This window comes from Lagenorhynchus albirostris, chromosome 1 (genome assembly GCF_949774975.1).
Source record: "Lagenorhynchus albirostris chromosome 1, mLagAlb1.1, whole genome shotgun sequence".
In the NCBI taxonomy this organism is placed as follows: Eukaryota; Metazoa; Chordata; class Mammalia; order Artiodactyla; family Delphinidae; genus Lagenorhynchus; species Lagenorhynchus albirostris.
The window spans coordinates 29,343,436-29,360,395 of record NC_083095.1 but is presented as its reverse complement, the minus strand read 5'-3'; the positions used below and the strand labels follow the sequence as shown (position 1 = coordinate 29,360,395).

At 36.5% G+C, this 16,960-nt stretch overlaps 1 protein-coding gene across 2 annotated transcripts in view; it reads left to right on the top strand.

Annotated features, from left to right (window-relative positions):
• Positions 1 to 16,960, top strand: part of RBM25 (RNA binding motif protein 25) — a 54,573-nt gene that overhangs the window by 23,807 nt on the left and 13,806 nt on the right. Inside the window, exons 8-16 of one of the 2 annotated variants that reach the window (XM_060139849.1) lie at positions 2,152 to 2,202; positions 3,794 to 3,979; positions 5,685 to 5,738; positions 5,990 to 6,073; positions 9,556 to 9,842; positions 11,815 to 12,037; positions 12,146 to 12,235; positions 14,809 to 14,882; positions 16,380 to 16,530. In XM_060139849.1, coding sequence (XP_059995832.1) covers positions 2,152 to 2,202; positions 3,794 to 3,979; positions 5,685 to 5,738; positions 5,990 to 6,073; positions 9,556 to 9,842; positions 11,815 to 12,037; positions 12,146 to 12,235; positions 14,809 to 14,882; positions 16,380 to 16,530 — 1,200 coding nt within the window. The remainder of the gene's footprint in view (positions 1 to 2,151; positions 2,203 to 3,793; positions 3,980 to 5,684; positions 5,739 to 5,989; positions 6,074 to 9,555; positions 9,843 to 11,814; positions 12,038 to 12,145; positions 12,236 to 14,808; positions 14,883 to 16,379; positions 16,531 to 16,960) is intronic. The other variant, XM_060139857.1, reaches the window with a different exon arrangement.

Here is a 16,960-nt window from a genome sequence, read left to right as displayed (position 1 = left end):
AATTATGTCAGCCCCCTGCTCATGCATCCTAATGGTTTTGAATTTCTCACAGTGTAAAGCCCATATTCTTAGCATGGCATCCAAGGCTTGCTCCAGTCTACCTTTCTAGCTTTCTCCATCAATTCCCTTCATGTGTCAGTCATGTATCCCTACAAACTCCTTTGTGCTTTGATGTCCTTGTTGCTCATCCAAGCTCCCTGTTGAAATTCTATCCATGTAGTTAAAATGTTGCTTGATTCATATAGCTGACATCAGTCCTAGATTCCTCTCAGGCAGAAGTAAATCCTCTCTTCTCATATAAAACAGGATTTTACTGTTGTTACATCAGTCTGCTTTGTAGTATGTATTGTTTGTATCACTCTCTCACAGCTCCTTGTACCCTGTTTCGTTCCCGTATCCCGCATTCTCTGATTATAAGATAGACAGGACAATAAATTCACAGACTATGTTTTTTCATCTTGTACCTCCACAGAACCTGGGTTAAGGTCTTGCTCATAACAAGAATGGGGAGAGCATTTATTATAACAGTTGCAGTTATGTTGCTCACCTGGTAATCTTACTGTCTTTCCCTAGCTTTAAAAGGAAGTAACACAATTTACACTCCAGAGAAATTGTATTTTATCTCATATGAGCACTGTTGCCTGTCATACCAGTAAAACCTTAAAAAAGCCAACTGTCTGCAACAAGACTTCTTAGATTTTCCTTGCTGTGATAACTGAATTCTTTTTTAAAATAAAGCATGCATTCAGTGTCTTCAAAGTTTTTTATATAATTCCCTGGATTCATTGTTTTACTGAGCTTGAAATTTAACTTGTGAGGCGGTTTAAGTGGTGGCATTTGCAGATGGTGTTCTCTGAGCATGAAGTAAATCTATAGTTATGTAATAAATAAGGAAATGTATAATCATGTGACTTTATCTTGTAATCACCATTAATAAGAGGAATCACAATTGAAATCTGTTTATATTTTTCTTCAAGAATGGAATTGAAGCCACCTCCAATAAAAACAGAACGGTTATTTCAGATAAAATGAAATTTAAAAAATTAACAGACATGACTTCTGGGTGTGTTTGGCATGGCCCAGAGGTACTTAAAGTCATTAGACAAACATGGTATATTTTCTTGGAGTGTTGATCTTACTCAACAATACTGGTAAAATGAAAATGTTGAGCAATTCTGTCAGTTAAAATTTTTTTTCAAACAGCTTAAGCAAATATAAGTATATTGTGGAGTAGATTGCAGGTTTGTCATGATTTTTCAGGGTAAGATGTGAAAGTATACTTGTTCTTTCTCTTTTATTGTCAATTTATTGGAGAAATTTAGAAAATAGTGACTTAAAGTAGGTGACATGAGAATGAGACATTGAGAAACTTGTATGCTACCTATCCAGACATTTTCCTGATTCCCAGACAGAAGAAAAAATACTATTAGTTGTATAGTTCTCCGATTGAAAAAGAACCACGAGTTTGGCTAGAAAGAGAGATTTTTCCTGACCCAGAATTTTAAGAGGAATTATATGCCTTGAGTAGTAGCTTGATTAAAAGCTTTTATTTGGATTTTGCAGAATTTGTAGAAGCAACTTTTATGACCTTTAGTAAAAGTGTTTCGTTTGGGGCAGCCACGCTGATCTAGTCCTTGTCCTGTTGCTTTCTGGTTGTTCAGCAGTAGCGGTATAGGAGTAGAGATATTTGCTTGATCGTCACAGATAGTGCTTGTTAATCACACATTCAAGAATGAACTCTGCCAAGTGGTGGAAGTACAAATAATCTTTGGAAAGAGCTGCTTGCTTTACATTTTAATTGAGGACAGATCAGATACTGCAGGTAGGAACATCTTCACATCTTTGCCTGGAAATTAGTCTGGTTGAATCTACATTTTCTCAAAAGAAAGAACTGCATTTGCTTAGTTCCCAAAGAAGTTCTTGTTTTGAACTCTAGGAGGTCAGTGCCAAAGAGTGAGTCTAGTAGAGCTGCTTTCTAACTCTCCAGCTAGCAGCTTTACTATGGAAATTTTTAATTCCTCTGAAAAGAGCCAACTAGGTGGGCCATGTAAACATCTCAGATATTCAGTTGATTTCTTTGATCCTCTTGTACTTCCAAACCCTTCACTTTTTGCTGCTCAGTATTACTGAATGTGCTTTCTGTTTCTGAAGTGGAAGAAAAAACCGGAAATCGGGAAACTGTCTGTGGTTCAGGACCCAGAGGTAGAGTTTAAGTTGAAACTAAAAATAACTTTTCCTTCCATGGTATATATTGCTACTTTTGTTTTTCTTACATTAACAATTGGTTAAGAGATTTGGGCTCATAAGCTTTCCTTCTAAAAATGTACATTTTCTCTATAGATCAAGGGGGAGTAGTCATTTGTAAGGTGGTGTGAACTAGTTCATTCCAAATGCTTTACTTCTAATTTAGGTAAGACCAGCTATACTAATATTTAAGTTTTGGTTTAGGATGATGGTGGTAGGGAATTTAGGGGCTATGAGTATTTTTAGTTGAGTAAGCCTTTGGATTTATAACCCCACCTCAATCCTTATGCTTAAAAAAAGCATGGAGATGTAGAGGGTTCATGGAAAGAAATTTAGAATGTAGGGAAAATGCTGAAGACAGACTGGATGTTCCCTCATGAGGTATATTTTCATAATAAAGAATTTAGGTCTCCACAGCTGAGTATTTGGGTTGAAATAGCCATATGTATCTCAGGACCTACGGTTTCAGTGACAAGTTACTGGTGGTTTAAGTCTTTCATTTAAAACTTTTGGAGAAGCAGAGTATCACTGAAGGGATTTTAGTGAAAGCTGCATAAAGACCTTATTGTGATATGTTATTGATTCAGAATAAGAAAGGAACACATCACCACAATTTTAGTTTACAATATTCTTGGTAAATAATGTAAACAATTTAATTACAGTCCTTGGTTAAAGCATCTCTTCTTTATCCCAGATGCCAAGTAGAAAGTTGGTTACAAGAATATTAGATGAAGAGGCAGGTTTGAGAAAGTAAAGAGTGGTTAGTTTTATAATATCACATTTAATGCCTTAACGTGAAAGTTGTCTCTATCATAATCTTCTCTTACCCTGTATTGTTAAATGCTTAACGGCAAGTTATTTTTTTAATTTTGAATTTTGTACCATCTAACATAGTATCTTGCATAGGGTAGGCTCTTAAGAGTTTGTTGAGCAAATTTAAGAAATAAATTTCTTAAATAAATAAACTAAGATCCCATATGCACAGCATATGGGATCTTAGTTCCCCGATCAGGGATCAAACCCGCGCTCCCTACAGTGGAAGTGCAGAGTCTTAACCACTGGACCGCCAGGGAAGTCGCTGTTTTTGTTTATTTTAAATGGTGGCTACCATAGTGTACATAAAATTGTATTTTGCTTTTTTCATGTAATAAAGTTTTCAACTTTGAATGAGTTATTCAGTAAACATCATTAGTCTGTGCAGGTATTGAGCAAGACAATCTGAAAAATTGTGAAAGCTTTGCAGATGTGTAGTACGCTAGCCCTGTGATTTCAGTCTTTCTGTAGCTGGTTAGGGGTCAGAATGTTAACTATCAAGGGTAGAAAGGAAAAGAAAATCGTAAAGTGCAGTGTATCGAAGGAAAAAACAATAAAACAAATGAAGTTTAGTTTTGTGAAGTTAGGAATAAATCCAAATCTGCATTTAATAGGACTGCAGAGATGTTTGGGAGAAAACACGTTTGTTTTGTGTACTAACTTGTTTTAGAATGATTTTGATTTTCTTGTTTGATTTTCCCCTTCCCTCTCCTGAATCTGCCTTGTTTTTTTTAAGAATGCCAGGCCAGAAACTGTCACTAATGATGACGAAGAAGCCTTAGATGAAGAAACAAAGAGAAGAGATCAGATGATCAAAGGGGCCATTGAAGTTTTAATACGGGAATACTCCAGTGAGCTCAATGCCCCCTCGCAAGAATCTGACTCTCACCCCAGGAAGAAGAAGAAGGAAAAGAAGGAGGACGTATGTGTTACTGATTTCTGACAACAGAGTCATTCCTACAGTTTACATTTTGTACTGTCACTCTTGTGCTTTCATTATTTCCAACTTCTGAGGGGAAAGTAGAATGACCAGCGTTTTTAACAATATACTGTTAAGGCTAATTTGACCATGTTTTACCAACTAACTTCCTAATTTTTTTTTACCACAATGTTCCTGTTTCGCATGTTTGAAATGCAGTGACATGGAAGCTTGTGCATATTTGTGGATTCATTAAGTAAGGGGGAAAGAAAAAACCCAGACTTGAGTGATGAATAGGAACTGATATTAAGGGACAAAGTAAGATTTTTTTTCCCCTTTTGTCACAAAGGGGTTGGCCTTGTTTTGCCTTACTCCCTTATTATTTTTCTTCTGTCTCTACTCCAAGCGGGATACCAGGTCTCATTCAGTGAGGATTTTGACCCATTTTCAAATTTTTAGCCACCTTTCCTTATAAGCCACGTCTCATTTCCTTCCATGGACAGTAGTGCTATTGGCCTTATAACTGGAGTACTATGAAAGAACATCATGAGATGAAACACGCCTCCCCAGTGTATTATATCATCACCTACTTTTGTCATCCTAAGCTAATTGAACAATAGGGAGTCCAGGTTGAGAGAAAATGTTTGGTTTTCTTATATTCATTTAATTTGAATATACTTAGAGAAATTATAGGGAGTGTTCTTTAAAAATATTGGAAGTGTATTATATGAGTGGATTGTATATGCCCTGGAAAAGTAGTACTATGAAACATATATTGTGATTTAATATCAAGAGGTAGTTATAGTTCATACTATTTTGCATTTTATTGCCTTATTAGTCCATCTTCAGTTTTCTTCGTGGCCAGATACATCAGATACATTTTCTTTTTTATATATAAATTTATTACTTATTTTTGGCTGCATTGGGTCTTTGTTGTTGCGTGCGGCTTTCTCTAGTTGCGTCAAGTGGGGGCTACTCTTCGTTGTGCAGCTCGGGCTCTAGGTGCACGGGCTTCAGTACTTGTGGCTCGTGGGCTCTAGAGCGCAGGCTCAGTAGTTGTGGTGCACGGGCTTAGTTGCTCCATGGCATGTGGGATTTTCCCGGACCAGGGCTCGAACCCGTGTCCCCTGCATTGGCAGGCGGATTCCCAACCACTGCGCCACCAGGGAAGCCCCAGATACATTTTTATTACTTGGCTTGTTCTTCCTCATGGGGCCATAAGAACCTGTCTAGTGAACTGCCAATCACTGGGAATGGTAATTGGTAAGAGTCAGTCAGGTATAGGGTAATTAAGACCTGTAGGGTTTGTTCTTCCTCTTCCCCCATTAATGGTAAAGGAGAAAATAATTTGACATATTTGTTTGATACGGGTTGGGAGGAGAGAATCCAAGAAATTCTGCTCTATGGCAGGAATTATGGGTAAATTTTGTTGTTATGACTGTTTCCTCTGTCTTGGAAGGAATCAAGGAAGAAGCACTGCTAGTGCGAGACCCTCTTTATTCCACTGGTTGGGGGTGTTGGAGGGAGAGGAAGTGGTGGGTCATGGGAGGGGTTATAGAGTGAGTGAAATCTTTTTCATTATCAAGTAATTTGAAATCAAGAAAATGTTACAGAAATCTTGCTTACAGTATAAACATACAGAAAATTGTTTTTCAGAGTAATATGAACGCTTATTTGTTTGTTTTAATCTTTGTGGATTTTTCCGCAGATTTTTCGCAGATTTCCAGTGGCCCCACTGATCCCTTATCCACTCATCACTAAGGTTAGTTTACATTATAGACTTTGGCAATAACTTACGTTTACTGCTAATTGCCAGATTTGTGATTCTTGTCTAACTCTTTACTATTTAACTTAGATTGTTGGATTTGTTACTACATAAGTTTTTTATTTACTCCTGTCTTTTGTAAAACCTGTACAGAAAAAAAAACCTGTACAGAGCATCTAACCTTTAATTTCTGTCTATCAGTGTAGATTGATCGTTATGCATTCCCACCTGTCCCCCTTGTCTTTTAGGAGGATATAAATGCTATAGAAATGGAAGAAGACAAAAGAGACCTGATATCCCGAGAGATCAGCAAATTCAGAGACACACACAAGGTAGTATTCTTGTTTTTTCACTTGATACCAATCTAGACTTTTTACAGAATCCAAAGCAAACAGACAAAAAAAGAAAAATCAACCTTACAGTAGAATATAATTTTAAATGCTTTTTATATAGGTTTAATTGATATTTAGATAGAAACAAAGAAACAGAAGACCATTACCATATTAGTGTTGTCCTTGGCATATTGTACGTAGCTTTTTCAGTTACTGACTACTCTGCAGTCATCTCACTTTAATATGAATAAAAGCTAGTTTTATTTTTAGATTTCAACATAAACATCAAGGTCAGATTTAAACTAGATTCAAGGGGGCAGCAGAATAACATACACTGTAGTGTATTTCTGGGGGCAGTTATTTAACTTAATCTTAGGAAAACCTTTTCTTTAGAGCTGAGATTAAAATTTAAGATTATATTTGTATAGATTTGAGAGGGGGAGATTTTAAAAAGTAGGTCAGTGGTTACCAGACTTACCAAATTTTAGATGCATGGAAGAACTGTAAATTCCCATAAAGCTAATCTATTCATTGACCCCCACCATTATGATAGAGATCATATGGTGACTAATGCAAGATGAAACTCTCAGCTTGGAAAGTAACAAGGAATAGGATGTAAGTATGAGCTTCTGTTTTTTATTATATTTATGGATGCCCCCTCAGAAAAATATGCAAAGGGGTAACTGGCTTGGAAACGGGTATTTGTTCATAGTAAATCCCACTCACGAGTTTTGCCTATTGAAAGCTTCTCTCAATGACAGTGCATCTGTGAATGTTCCCTGGTGTTGAAGGTGATGCTTATGGACGGTGAAATGCAGACACTGCGTGAAATGTATTTTGATGTTAGAGATAATAAGATGTTACTGGTTCTTTCCTAAGATTGAGTGACCTTTAACTCAGTGAGATGTTAAGTGTTCATTTTTTCTTTTATTTAATCTTACTTTTTCTTATAGCTTTCGAAATCCCATGTTGACAATTAATGCCATCCAATCGATGCTGCCGAACACATTATTATCATGATGCCGAGCCCTAGCTCACATACACAGGGCCTTTTCAGGAATTAAGTATGTCTAAAAGCACAACTGCAGTTCTCCCAGATTAATTTTGAGAGTTAAAAAGTTAGTCCATGGGAAGTCATTTTAGAGGAATGCTTTTGGTTAGGTTCAGTACTCAAAATTTTCTGAGCAAGCTTGAAAATGGTATACAGTGTGTGTGTGGTTTACCCCCTTTTATTTGTTAAATCCTATCATGTCATTGGTAAAGTATAAGGAAATCATGTTTCAAAAAATTAATTCAAAAGGTAATTGCTTCAGAGTTTGAGAAGCTGTCAGGCCTTTGACTGCCTTACACGTATTTCACTGTGGGGAGAATGTTTTGAATTTCCAAAATGTGTTTTAAAAATAAAAATCAAAGTGAAAAAGAAAAACAGTTTTTTTTATCGGGGGGTATGGTTAAAGGGGATATTTGAAACTTCGGTAACAAAAATTGAGCTCAGTGAACCTTTGCATGTTTTGGTATGAGTTTATTAAATAACCACAGACTGTCAGGGTATCAGCGTGGCAGGGGGCGTCCATTTACAGCACGGACGAGTCTGAAGAGAGAATAAGGTAAGATTTATGATTTTTTTTTTCTGTCCTTTCCTCTTCATTATTTCACTACTTTCTTATGTCTTTTTAGACCACCTCATTTCCTCTTTCTCCAGTCTTTGTCTTAAAAAATATATACGTGTGTGTGTATCTATTTACTGCATACATAATCTAATATAATCTTTTAGAATTGCATTTAATATGGACAAGATTCACTCACTTTTTCATTTACTTAGAACAAAACTTTTGAAATGAGTTCTGAAACAAATCATTTACATAAGTGGAACTATACATTTAAGAAATAAGTAGTGTAGTGAATAGGCAAGCATAAAACAATTGAGGGACTCTACAAAAGAAATTATTATTGGAACAGCTAAAATAATCTGTAAGTATTTATTATCTCAGAAATAAACAAATTTCTTATAAGTGTATGACACTGAGGTAAGTTTTATGTAGTCTAGCCTCATTTTACAATACACATTTTTTTATTCCATTATAGTACTGTTTCAAAAATTAGAATTTACCCCTTTAAATAGTTTTCAGTTTCTGTCCTCTTTTTGCCATTTCTTTTCTCTTCCCTTTGTAATTTCAATGTATTCAGTATTGGCTTGGCCTGCGTTCCATTTTGATATAAGACTGGCACCACAGCTGAATATATTGATTTCTCATGCATTAGCTTTTCTTTCGTAATCTTCTATCAGTTCTCTGATCCATGAGCAAGAGAAAGAGAGTATAACAGGTAAGATTGCTTTTTAAAGTTGTTTTAAATGCTTTACATGACTGAGAAAAGAAAAAAATGCACATTTTATTGTTGTCATTTAAATTTCATTTCGGTGACACTAAACATGGAACCAAAGGAAAAATGTTTTGTTTTTGTTTTTCCTGTTTGGGGTATTTTTTTTTCTGAGTTTGTGTAGAAACCGTGTGGTGCACTGGTAATCTTGTCAGGGTACAAACTTGGTCTGAATGTTATTTGGTTTATTTGTGAACCATGTACTTGCTCTTCCTCCCAGAAGCATAGCTTGTAGGCAAGGTTAATCCAGTGTTGGCGATCCATGTCCTAGCACAGCATCTGTAAGTTAATACGCAATCGTTCCTTCCAAGGATGGATTTATCACTGTTAATGTATTTTCATTGTCTTATAGGCATAATGGGCATAAATATGTTGCTTTTAACATTAAGCCAAAAATTAATTAAATAAAAATATTACGATTATGCACATTTTTTGCTTGAAGCAAGTGATTTTCAAACTTTTTGTATTTGGTGGGCTGTCCATCTTGTAATGGTGGGAGTAAATGTTTCCATAGGTGATAGAGTAGATATTGGCTGAATTCAGCTTGTCTTTTGGAGGGTGGGCAAACCAGAGGGCAGAAGATTATTTAGTTGCATTCCAGTGACCTGACTCTCTTCCCCCACCTCCCCTTTAAAACACTCAACTAATCGTTAGGTAATGGGAAGTCTGGGGTTATAGTAGCAGCAGTAGTCCCACTGATTTAAAGAAATTCATAATGGGAAGAATTACATTGTAGCCAAGTGATTGTATTTCTAGAAATTATTATGAACCGTCACACTCCTCATGGTCATTTTAGTTACTACATAATCATTGAGTGGTCAGCCACACTTGACACAATCTCCCAGCATCCAAGATTGGAGATTCCTGGTCTGTTTAGAGTGTATGGTTTTGCACGAAATCTATCTAGGCTTGTGATTGCTTCAGTTTTATTTGTTAAGTAAAACCACAAGTATTTAATATTGAAGTACCAGTGGTTTGGGTTTGTTTTTTTTATTTTATTTTATTTTTTTTTTGGTCGTTCCCAATATTGGGCTTTGCGCCGGGAAAAGTCTCAATACTGGAGCTATAGAGTTAACTCTAAAAGTACTTTTATTGGTTTCTAGAAACTGGAAGAAGAGAAAGGCAAAAAGGAAAAAGAAAGACAGGAAATTGAGAAAGAACGGAGAGAAAGAGAGAGGGAGCGTGAAAGGGAACGAGAAAGGCGAGAACGGGAACGAGAAAGGGAAAGAGAACGTGAACGAGAAAAGGAGAAGGAACGGGAGCGGGAACGAGAACGGGATAGGGATCGTGACCGGACAAAAGAGAGAGATCGAGATCGGGATCGAGAGAGAGATCGGGACCGTGATCGAGAAAGGAGTTCAGATCGGAATAAGGATCGCAGTCGATCAAGGTAAGGCTTTATGGAAGTTACTGTATGCTTGATAGCTTTAATAGAACTGCAGGTTAGTACTCTTCTTGGGCCATTTGCATGGATGTAGTGATAGAACTTCCTGAGACACAAAGCATACCTGGCTTGCTGTCTCAACACACATGTAAAATATTGGTTAAGGGCTTCCCTGGTGGTGCAGTGTATAAGAATCTGCCTCCCAGTGCAGGGGACACAGGTTCGATCCCTGGTCCGGGAAGATCCCACATGCCGCGGAGCAACTAAGCCTGTGTGCCACAACTACTGAGCCTGCACTATAGAGCCCGTGAGCCACAACTGCTGAAGCCCGCGTGCCTAGAGCCCGTGCTCCGCAATAAGAGAAGCCACCGCAATGAGAAGCCCGCGCACCGCAATGAAGAGTAGCCCCCACTCACCGCAACTAGAGAAAGCCTGCACACAGCAACGAAGACCCAACACAGCCAAAAGTAAATAAACTAAAAAAAAAAGAAAAATATATTGGTTAAATTAACAATTTTCAACTTCAGTGTTAGTTTCGGTCTGGAGCCAGTTTTTATACAGAACCAGCACACACCAGCCGTCCACCCAGTGTTTTGAATAGACATGATTCCTTGTTCTCTCACTTGGTCAGTGGGCATTTTCTCTAGTCACTGTTTGATTGAGGTCCCCTCTAGTGGGAAATCGGCTCTAGTACCACTGCTTTTAGCTCCTGGTGTCTGTTTGGTCCTATAGCCCACTGCGTGGCCACAACTTAACCTCTCAGGCTCTAAGTTTACTGTTTCTTTATGGCTTCTAGTAATTTATTTCACTTTGGTTTGGTTTGGTTTTATGTAAATTTTTTCATAATTATACTGAATTCATATGACATATCTCAAATTCTTTAGGAATGAGGTAGAGCAAAAGTGAACAAAGGAAGTGGAGAAGGGCATAAGTAGAAGGAAGCCAGTAGACGGAGGGAAGAGAGGAAATCCCACCTTTTTTTTTTCCCAAGCTAGTTTTCAAATATACATTACTGGGTTGAGATATTATTCTACCTGATTATAGCTGAAGGGAGGTCCACCGGTTGCTGGAACTGGAATTCAGGACTCTTATTATCTTTAGTGGGCATTAAAATCCTTCCCTTCCTTCTTCCACTGGAATAACCATTATTCTCTTGAATAACCACTATTGAGAATTTGACATGTATTAAAATGAGTGGTTTTATACTTTTACTACAGTGTACTGTTTCATATCATATATATACATAAATTTGTATAATTATATCCATGGTATCACAAATCTGCAGTTTGGTTTTATCACTCTGAATTAAATACTTGAGAACTTTTTATTACTGATAGATGTACAGTTGACCCTTGAACAATGCTGGGGTTGGGGTGCCGACCCTCTGTGCAGGCAAAAATTCGAGTATAACTTATAGTTGGCCCTCTGTATACACGGTTTTCCATATCTGCGGTTCTTCGTCCATGGATTCAACCAATTGTGGATTTGACCTACCTCAGATTGTGTAGTACTGTAGTATTTACTATTGAGAAAACTCTGTATAAGTGGACCTGCACAGTGCAAACTCATGTTGTTCAAGAGTCAGCTGTAGTTCTAGTTTACCCATGCAACATGCCAGAATGCTCTTTGCTTCTCACCTTTGCCAATATCTGTATTCCTTGATTACTAGTGAAGTAGACTATCTTGTAACATGTTCGTTGGCCCTTAGTATTTCTCATATCTAGGTTTTTTTGTTTGTTTTCTGAGATGCTGATAAGCATTAACATTGAGTTTAGAAGCAGTTCAGAATTTGGGGCCAGGATTATATTCTACATCTTTCTGACTTGTAAAGAGGAGTTTACAATTCTGCAGAAACCAAATGCTAAATTCTGGCTAGTGAGTTTATATATTATTTCATAATATATGTTGTCCGACTTTCTCTTGGGTTTAAACGAAAACACAAAGACTGACCGATTTTTTAAATCTTTTGTTTATGTAGAGAAAAGAGCAGAGATCGTGAAAGGGAACGGGAGAGGGAAAGAGAGAGAGAGAGAGAACGGGAACGAGAAAGAGAACGAGAGCGAGAGAGAGAGCGAGAAAGGGAACGGGAGCGCGAGAGAGAAAAAGACAAGAAGCGGGACAGAGAAGAGGATGAGGAAGATGCATATGAACGAAGAAAACTTGAAAGAAAGCTCCGAGAGAAAGAGGCTGCTTATCAAGAGGTAAATTGAGGGAAAGCTTTTATTCTTAAATCTTGGTACTTAGTAGGTTAGTCAAAAATTTTAGAACCCTTTGTATACATTTTTAAGCTTTGACAATTTTTTTTTTAGCGCCTTAAGAATTGGGAAATCAGAGAACGAAAGAAAACCCGGGAGTATGAGAAAGAGGCTGAAAGAGAAGAAGAAAGAAGAAGAGAAATGGTAATTTTCTTGGTTAAAAATAAGTGATTTTTCAGATAAAAATCAGATCAAATCTTTATTGTTAAGTAGAAGTGACTTCATAGTTAAAAAGTATGAGCTCCCAGTATAGATAATTTTTATATATTTCAAGTAGCTTTGGGACAATTTCAGTACACCAAAATGTTTTTCCCTCCTATTTTTCATGTTTTTGCTCCCTATAAACTAAATTACCATTTGGCATACTGTCAAAGTAAATCTGTCATAGTATAAAATGAGAATTTATAGACCTTTCTTTGATTAAGAACCTGCAGTATTTTTGAATTTCAAGAGGCTTTTAAGAGGCTTTGATATTCTGTATTAGTCTAGTACATTTGGATGAAGGAAATAGTCTCATGAGAAGACCTGTTTTTAGAAATCAAAATTATTGACTTCAGTATATAGTGCTTATAAATTATTGTTTTTCCTTATGTTACTACATTATCCTTCCTTTTAACTCCATGATAATCATAAAAATGAATGTTGTTTTTTTTTTCATTTACACTGTTTGATAGACTGTAACAGTGAAAGCAATTGGCCAAGGTTGTTACCTAAGTAAAATGACAAAAAGATAATTTATTTTATCATAGTACTTGCTTCAGTATTATGTTCCATATGTTCTATCATTGCCAGAAGTTCATGAAGATTTCTTTATCTCCAGTTTGGAGATTATTCTTCCAAAAACATTACTGAAGTTAGGAATCTTCTTCAAATAGCTTTTGAACATGAGACATAGAGGAAATTTTTGTAAGTAACCAAAAGAGTGCATGCAGCAACTAGATAGTATAGTTTTCCGGATGGTAGGTCTTCTAAGGTCCTACAGTTATTTAAAATAATTTGATTTCCCTGGATTGTAGCTCCCATTCTAGAATTTCTTCTTAAACCGTAGGTTAGAAAATAGAGAATAATATAGTAAGAGACATAAAATTATTTGAAGAAGTGATTCTGCTTCCTGCAAGCAAATCTGAAACCTGTTTTTCTAGAGAAAAATTTCCTATTAGTTATCTTTTGCTTGGGAGCTTAAAAAAATATCCAGCAGTTAGAAAAGCAGTTACTTGCTCATTAAAAAATGTTCAAGTAGCAGAAGTGTATAGTGTAAAAAGTCACCTCATGAAAGGTGACTTATGTTAATACTTTAGTACGTACATTATGGGCCTTCCTCTGTGTGTGTGTGTGTGTGTGTGTGTGTGTGTGTGTGTGTATTTATTTATTTATTTGGCTGCATTTGTTCTCGTTGCTGCATGCGGGCTTTCTCTAGTTTGTCGAGTGGGGACTACTCTTCGCTGTGGTGCGCGGGCTTCTCATTGGGGTGGCTTCTCTTGTTGCAGAGCACGGGCTCTAGGCCCATGGGCTTCAGTGGTTGCGGCATATGGACTCGGTAGTTGCGGCTCATGGGCTCTAGAGCGTAGGCTCAGTAATTGTGGCGCACGGGCTTAGTTGCTCCGTGGCATGTGGGATCTTCCCAGACCAGGGTTCGAACCTGTGTGCCCTGTATTGGCAGGCAGGTTCTTCTTAACCACTGCCCCACCAGGGAAGTCCCCTGTGTTTTATTTAGATATTTGTAAATATTGTCATCGCTACCTGACAATCTACTTGAATGCATTTGACAGATTTTGTGCTAGGAACTGGGTGTACAAGAATAACTAATGCTTCAAACTCTTAAACAATTGGGTGGTATTGTCAGAGAGATGAACTGGTTGCTGTATTGTGTGTGTGAGTGTTTAAGGTATGATAATGGTGTGTTCACAGTATTTTGGGAGTGGAGTACAGAGAAAGTGATTAATTTTGTCTGCGGGAAGGAGTTGGTCATGGATAGATGGTTATATTGGGGAAGTCTTTAGAAAGGTGTAACGTTTGAACTGGATGAAATGTGTTAATATTTTACTGTAGTCATAAACCTACATCTGCTTTGTATATAATATTGTTGATATAGTAGATAGAGATGTAGATTATAAATACTTTAAAGTATTTTTTATGTCTGTATATTAGATATAATTAGATATAATTTCTGTGAAATATAATAGTTGTATTTAAAATTCCAAAAATAGGAATAAGAGATTCATGTACTTTCATGGTTTGTTTACTCAAAGTTAGGCAGGCATTACCTTTCGATTGATGCATAAACGTGATTTAAATTTTTAATCCTGCAATTCATAAAAACTACTTGTATCATCATCTACCTATAAACGAAACATAAAATATTTTTGTCCTGTTAACAGATTCAGTAAGATAACTTTCAGTTTTCTTTCTTGGTGTGCTTAGGTTTCATTAGAAAAAAATTACTGTACTTTGAAGTGTATCTTCATAGAGAAAATTTATTGTAGCATACCATCAGTATATGTGGCTTTCATTTCATGGATAAGCCCTAAATCTGACTTGCTTTTAAGAGTAAAAGATTTTAAAAATCTAATGTTACTTACATTTAATATATAAGTTTATGAGAATGAAAAAATTCAAGTGGTATGGATAAGAAAAATCTATTCCCAAGAAAGGGCGAAGGGGTAATCTAAATTAATTTTATGTTAATTTTGCACACTTTGTCCTTCATTTCCTCAAAGGCAAAAGAAGCTAAACGACTAAAAGAATTCTTAGAAGATTATGATGATGATAGAGATGATCCCAAATATTACAGGTAAAGAAGCCTTGCTTTATGAACTCATACTGTCAGCTTTTTATTAGCTGTATTTTCTCTTGTCTACAAGAGAGTGCAAGTTCACTCAGTGGAGTAAGAAAGAAATCTTTGAATTCATCTTGTAATTATCCCCATAGTTGATAATGCTGTTTTCCGGGGGTCCGGGCCTGTTATAAAAGAATTGACAATTCTATGCACCTTCTTTGGAGGAAGGTTCATAATAGTATTGTGACAAATTAACTTTTCTTCCTGTGTTTTATTTTTTATTTATTTATTTATTAAAATGTGTGTGTGTTTATTTATTTTGACTGCACTGGGTCTTAGTTGTGGCATGCAGAATCTTTAGTTGTGGCATGCAGGCTCTTAGTTGCTGCATGCATGCGGGATCTAGTTCCCCAACCAGGGATTGAACCCTGGCCCCCTGCATTGGGAGTGCGGAGTCTTACCCTCTGGACCACCAGGAAAGTCCCTCATGTGTTTTAAAGAACTTCAGTTTTTATAGCAAATTATAACTTGCCTTTATGACTATCTAAGGTGGCCTAGAAATTTTTGTCTTCAAGAATTTCTAGAGTGCTACATAGTAATCTGAACACCCTCCCGCCCTCCTTCACCCAATTGCTATACTATTATGAAGTGAGAGTTGTGAAGCCTGCATTTCCTGATATCTGTTCCCGTGGCATTTCTAAACTGTTCTCATTCTTCTAACATTTATGGCACTTTGGTAAAATTGTTTGCTTTGTTCTGCTCCCTCCACTCCAAACTATAATTTCCCTAAGGTTATGAAGAATATTTTGATTTTTTTCTCATGTGCCTGGCATGATACAGTCATGTAGTGAATGCATTTAATATATATAATTTAATACACTGTAGCTGAAATAATCAAAACATTGGATTAACACTTTAAATTGAATGAATGCCAAGGATTTGACTTTGTAGAAAATGCAAAGTAAAATTATTGAATCATAGATTAGCAGTACATTATTTCAACATTCTGAGATATAATAAAGTGCTAAATAGAACCTCTGCTTTCTCTTGATTATGCCCTGCTGCTTCTGTTAATTTTTTTTTTTCCCCACAAGGAAAGGAGTTGATTTAAATTGAAGGTACAAAACTAATATTTGGGATATTACTACTCCTTGTATTAATTTTTCACAACTTGGCCTCCAAGACAACACAGATTACTTGTTAGTTTCCCTGTGGAATAGGTATAAAATGAGAGCATTCTTCCCTCTGAAAGCTACTTTTTTACTTGTAGATACTCATTTAGAGTGACTTAAGAATGAGGCATGGTGATAACGTGACAAGACAGTGCTGACTTAGTAAACATTAACATGCAGAGAGTACACTGTCTTGGGTGTTCTACAGATATAGAGCATTAAGACAGTCTTCAGTCTCTTAGCATGCAGCTGTTAGTATGGAAAGAACTTGCTTTTGGAGACATTATGTGTAGTAGTTTAGACCTGAGTATTAAATAAGGCCTGTTATTTACTTTTACAGAGGAAGCGCTCTTCAGAAAAGGTTGCGTGATAGGGAAAAGGAAATGGAAGCAGATGAACGGGATAGGAAGAGAGAGAAGGAAGAGCTAGAGGAAATCAGGCAGCGCCTTTTGGCAGAAGGGCACCCGGATCCAGATGCAGAGCTCCAGAGGGTAAGATACTATGACATCCATAACAATATTCTTTTAAGGCTATCATGTCATCTTAAGCCAGCCAACTATGATATAGTTTAGTTTATAAGGGAAATGTTTACACTCCATGCATCTTGCTATTTTGGGGGGAGGATATTAGTATTTTTTTCTTTATTTTATTATGTAAGTCATCAATATTAGTTGATTTACAGCTTTATTTTCAACATCTTCTATATGTCTTACTCCTTTATTTCTGTGAAGTATTACTTATTAAGTGAATGTCTTTTAATGTAACTTTGCTAGAAACTGTCCTTCTTATATGTGCTCTGACACTTAATGACTTTTGTAGTTTGAATTCTCTCATTACCGCCCTAAATATTTTATTTCCAAAATAAAGATGTTTTCATGAACAGCTTGTCATTTAAAAATGAAAAAGACTGTCATAGGACAT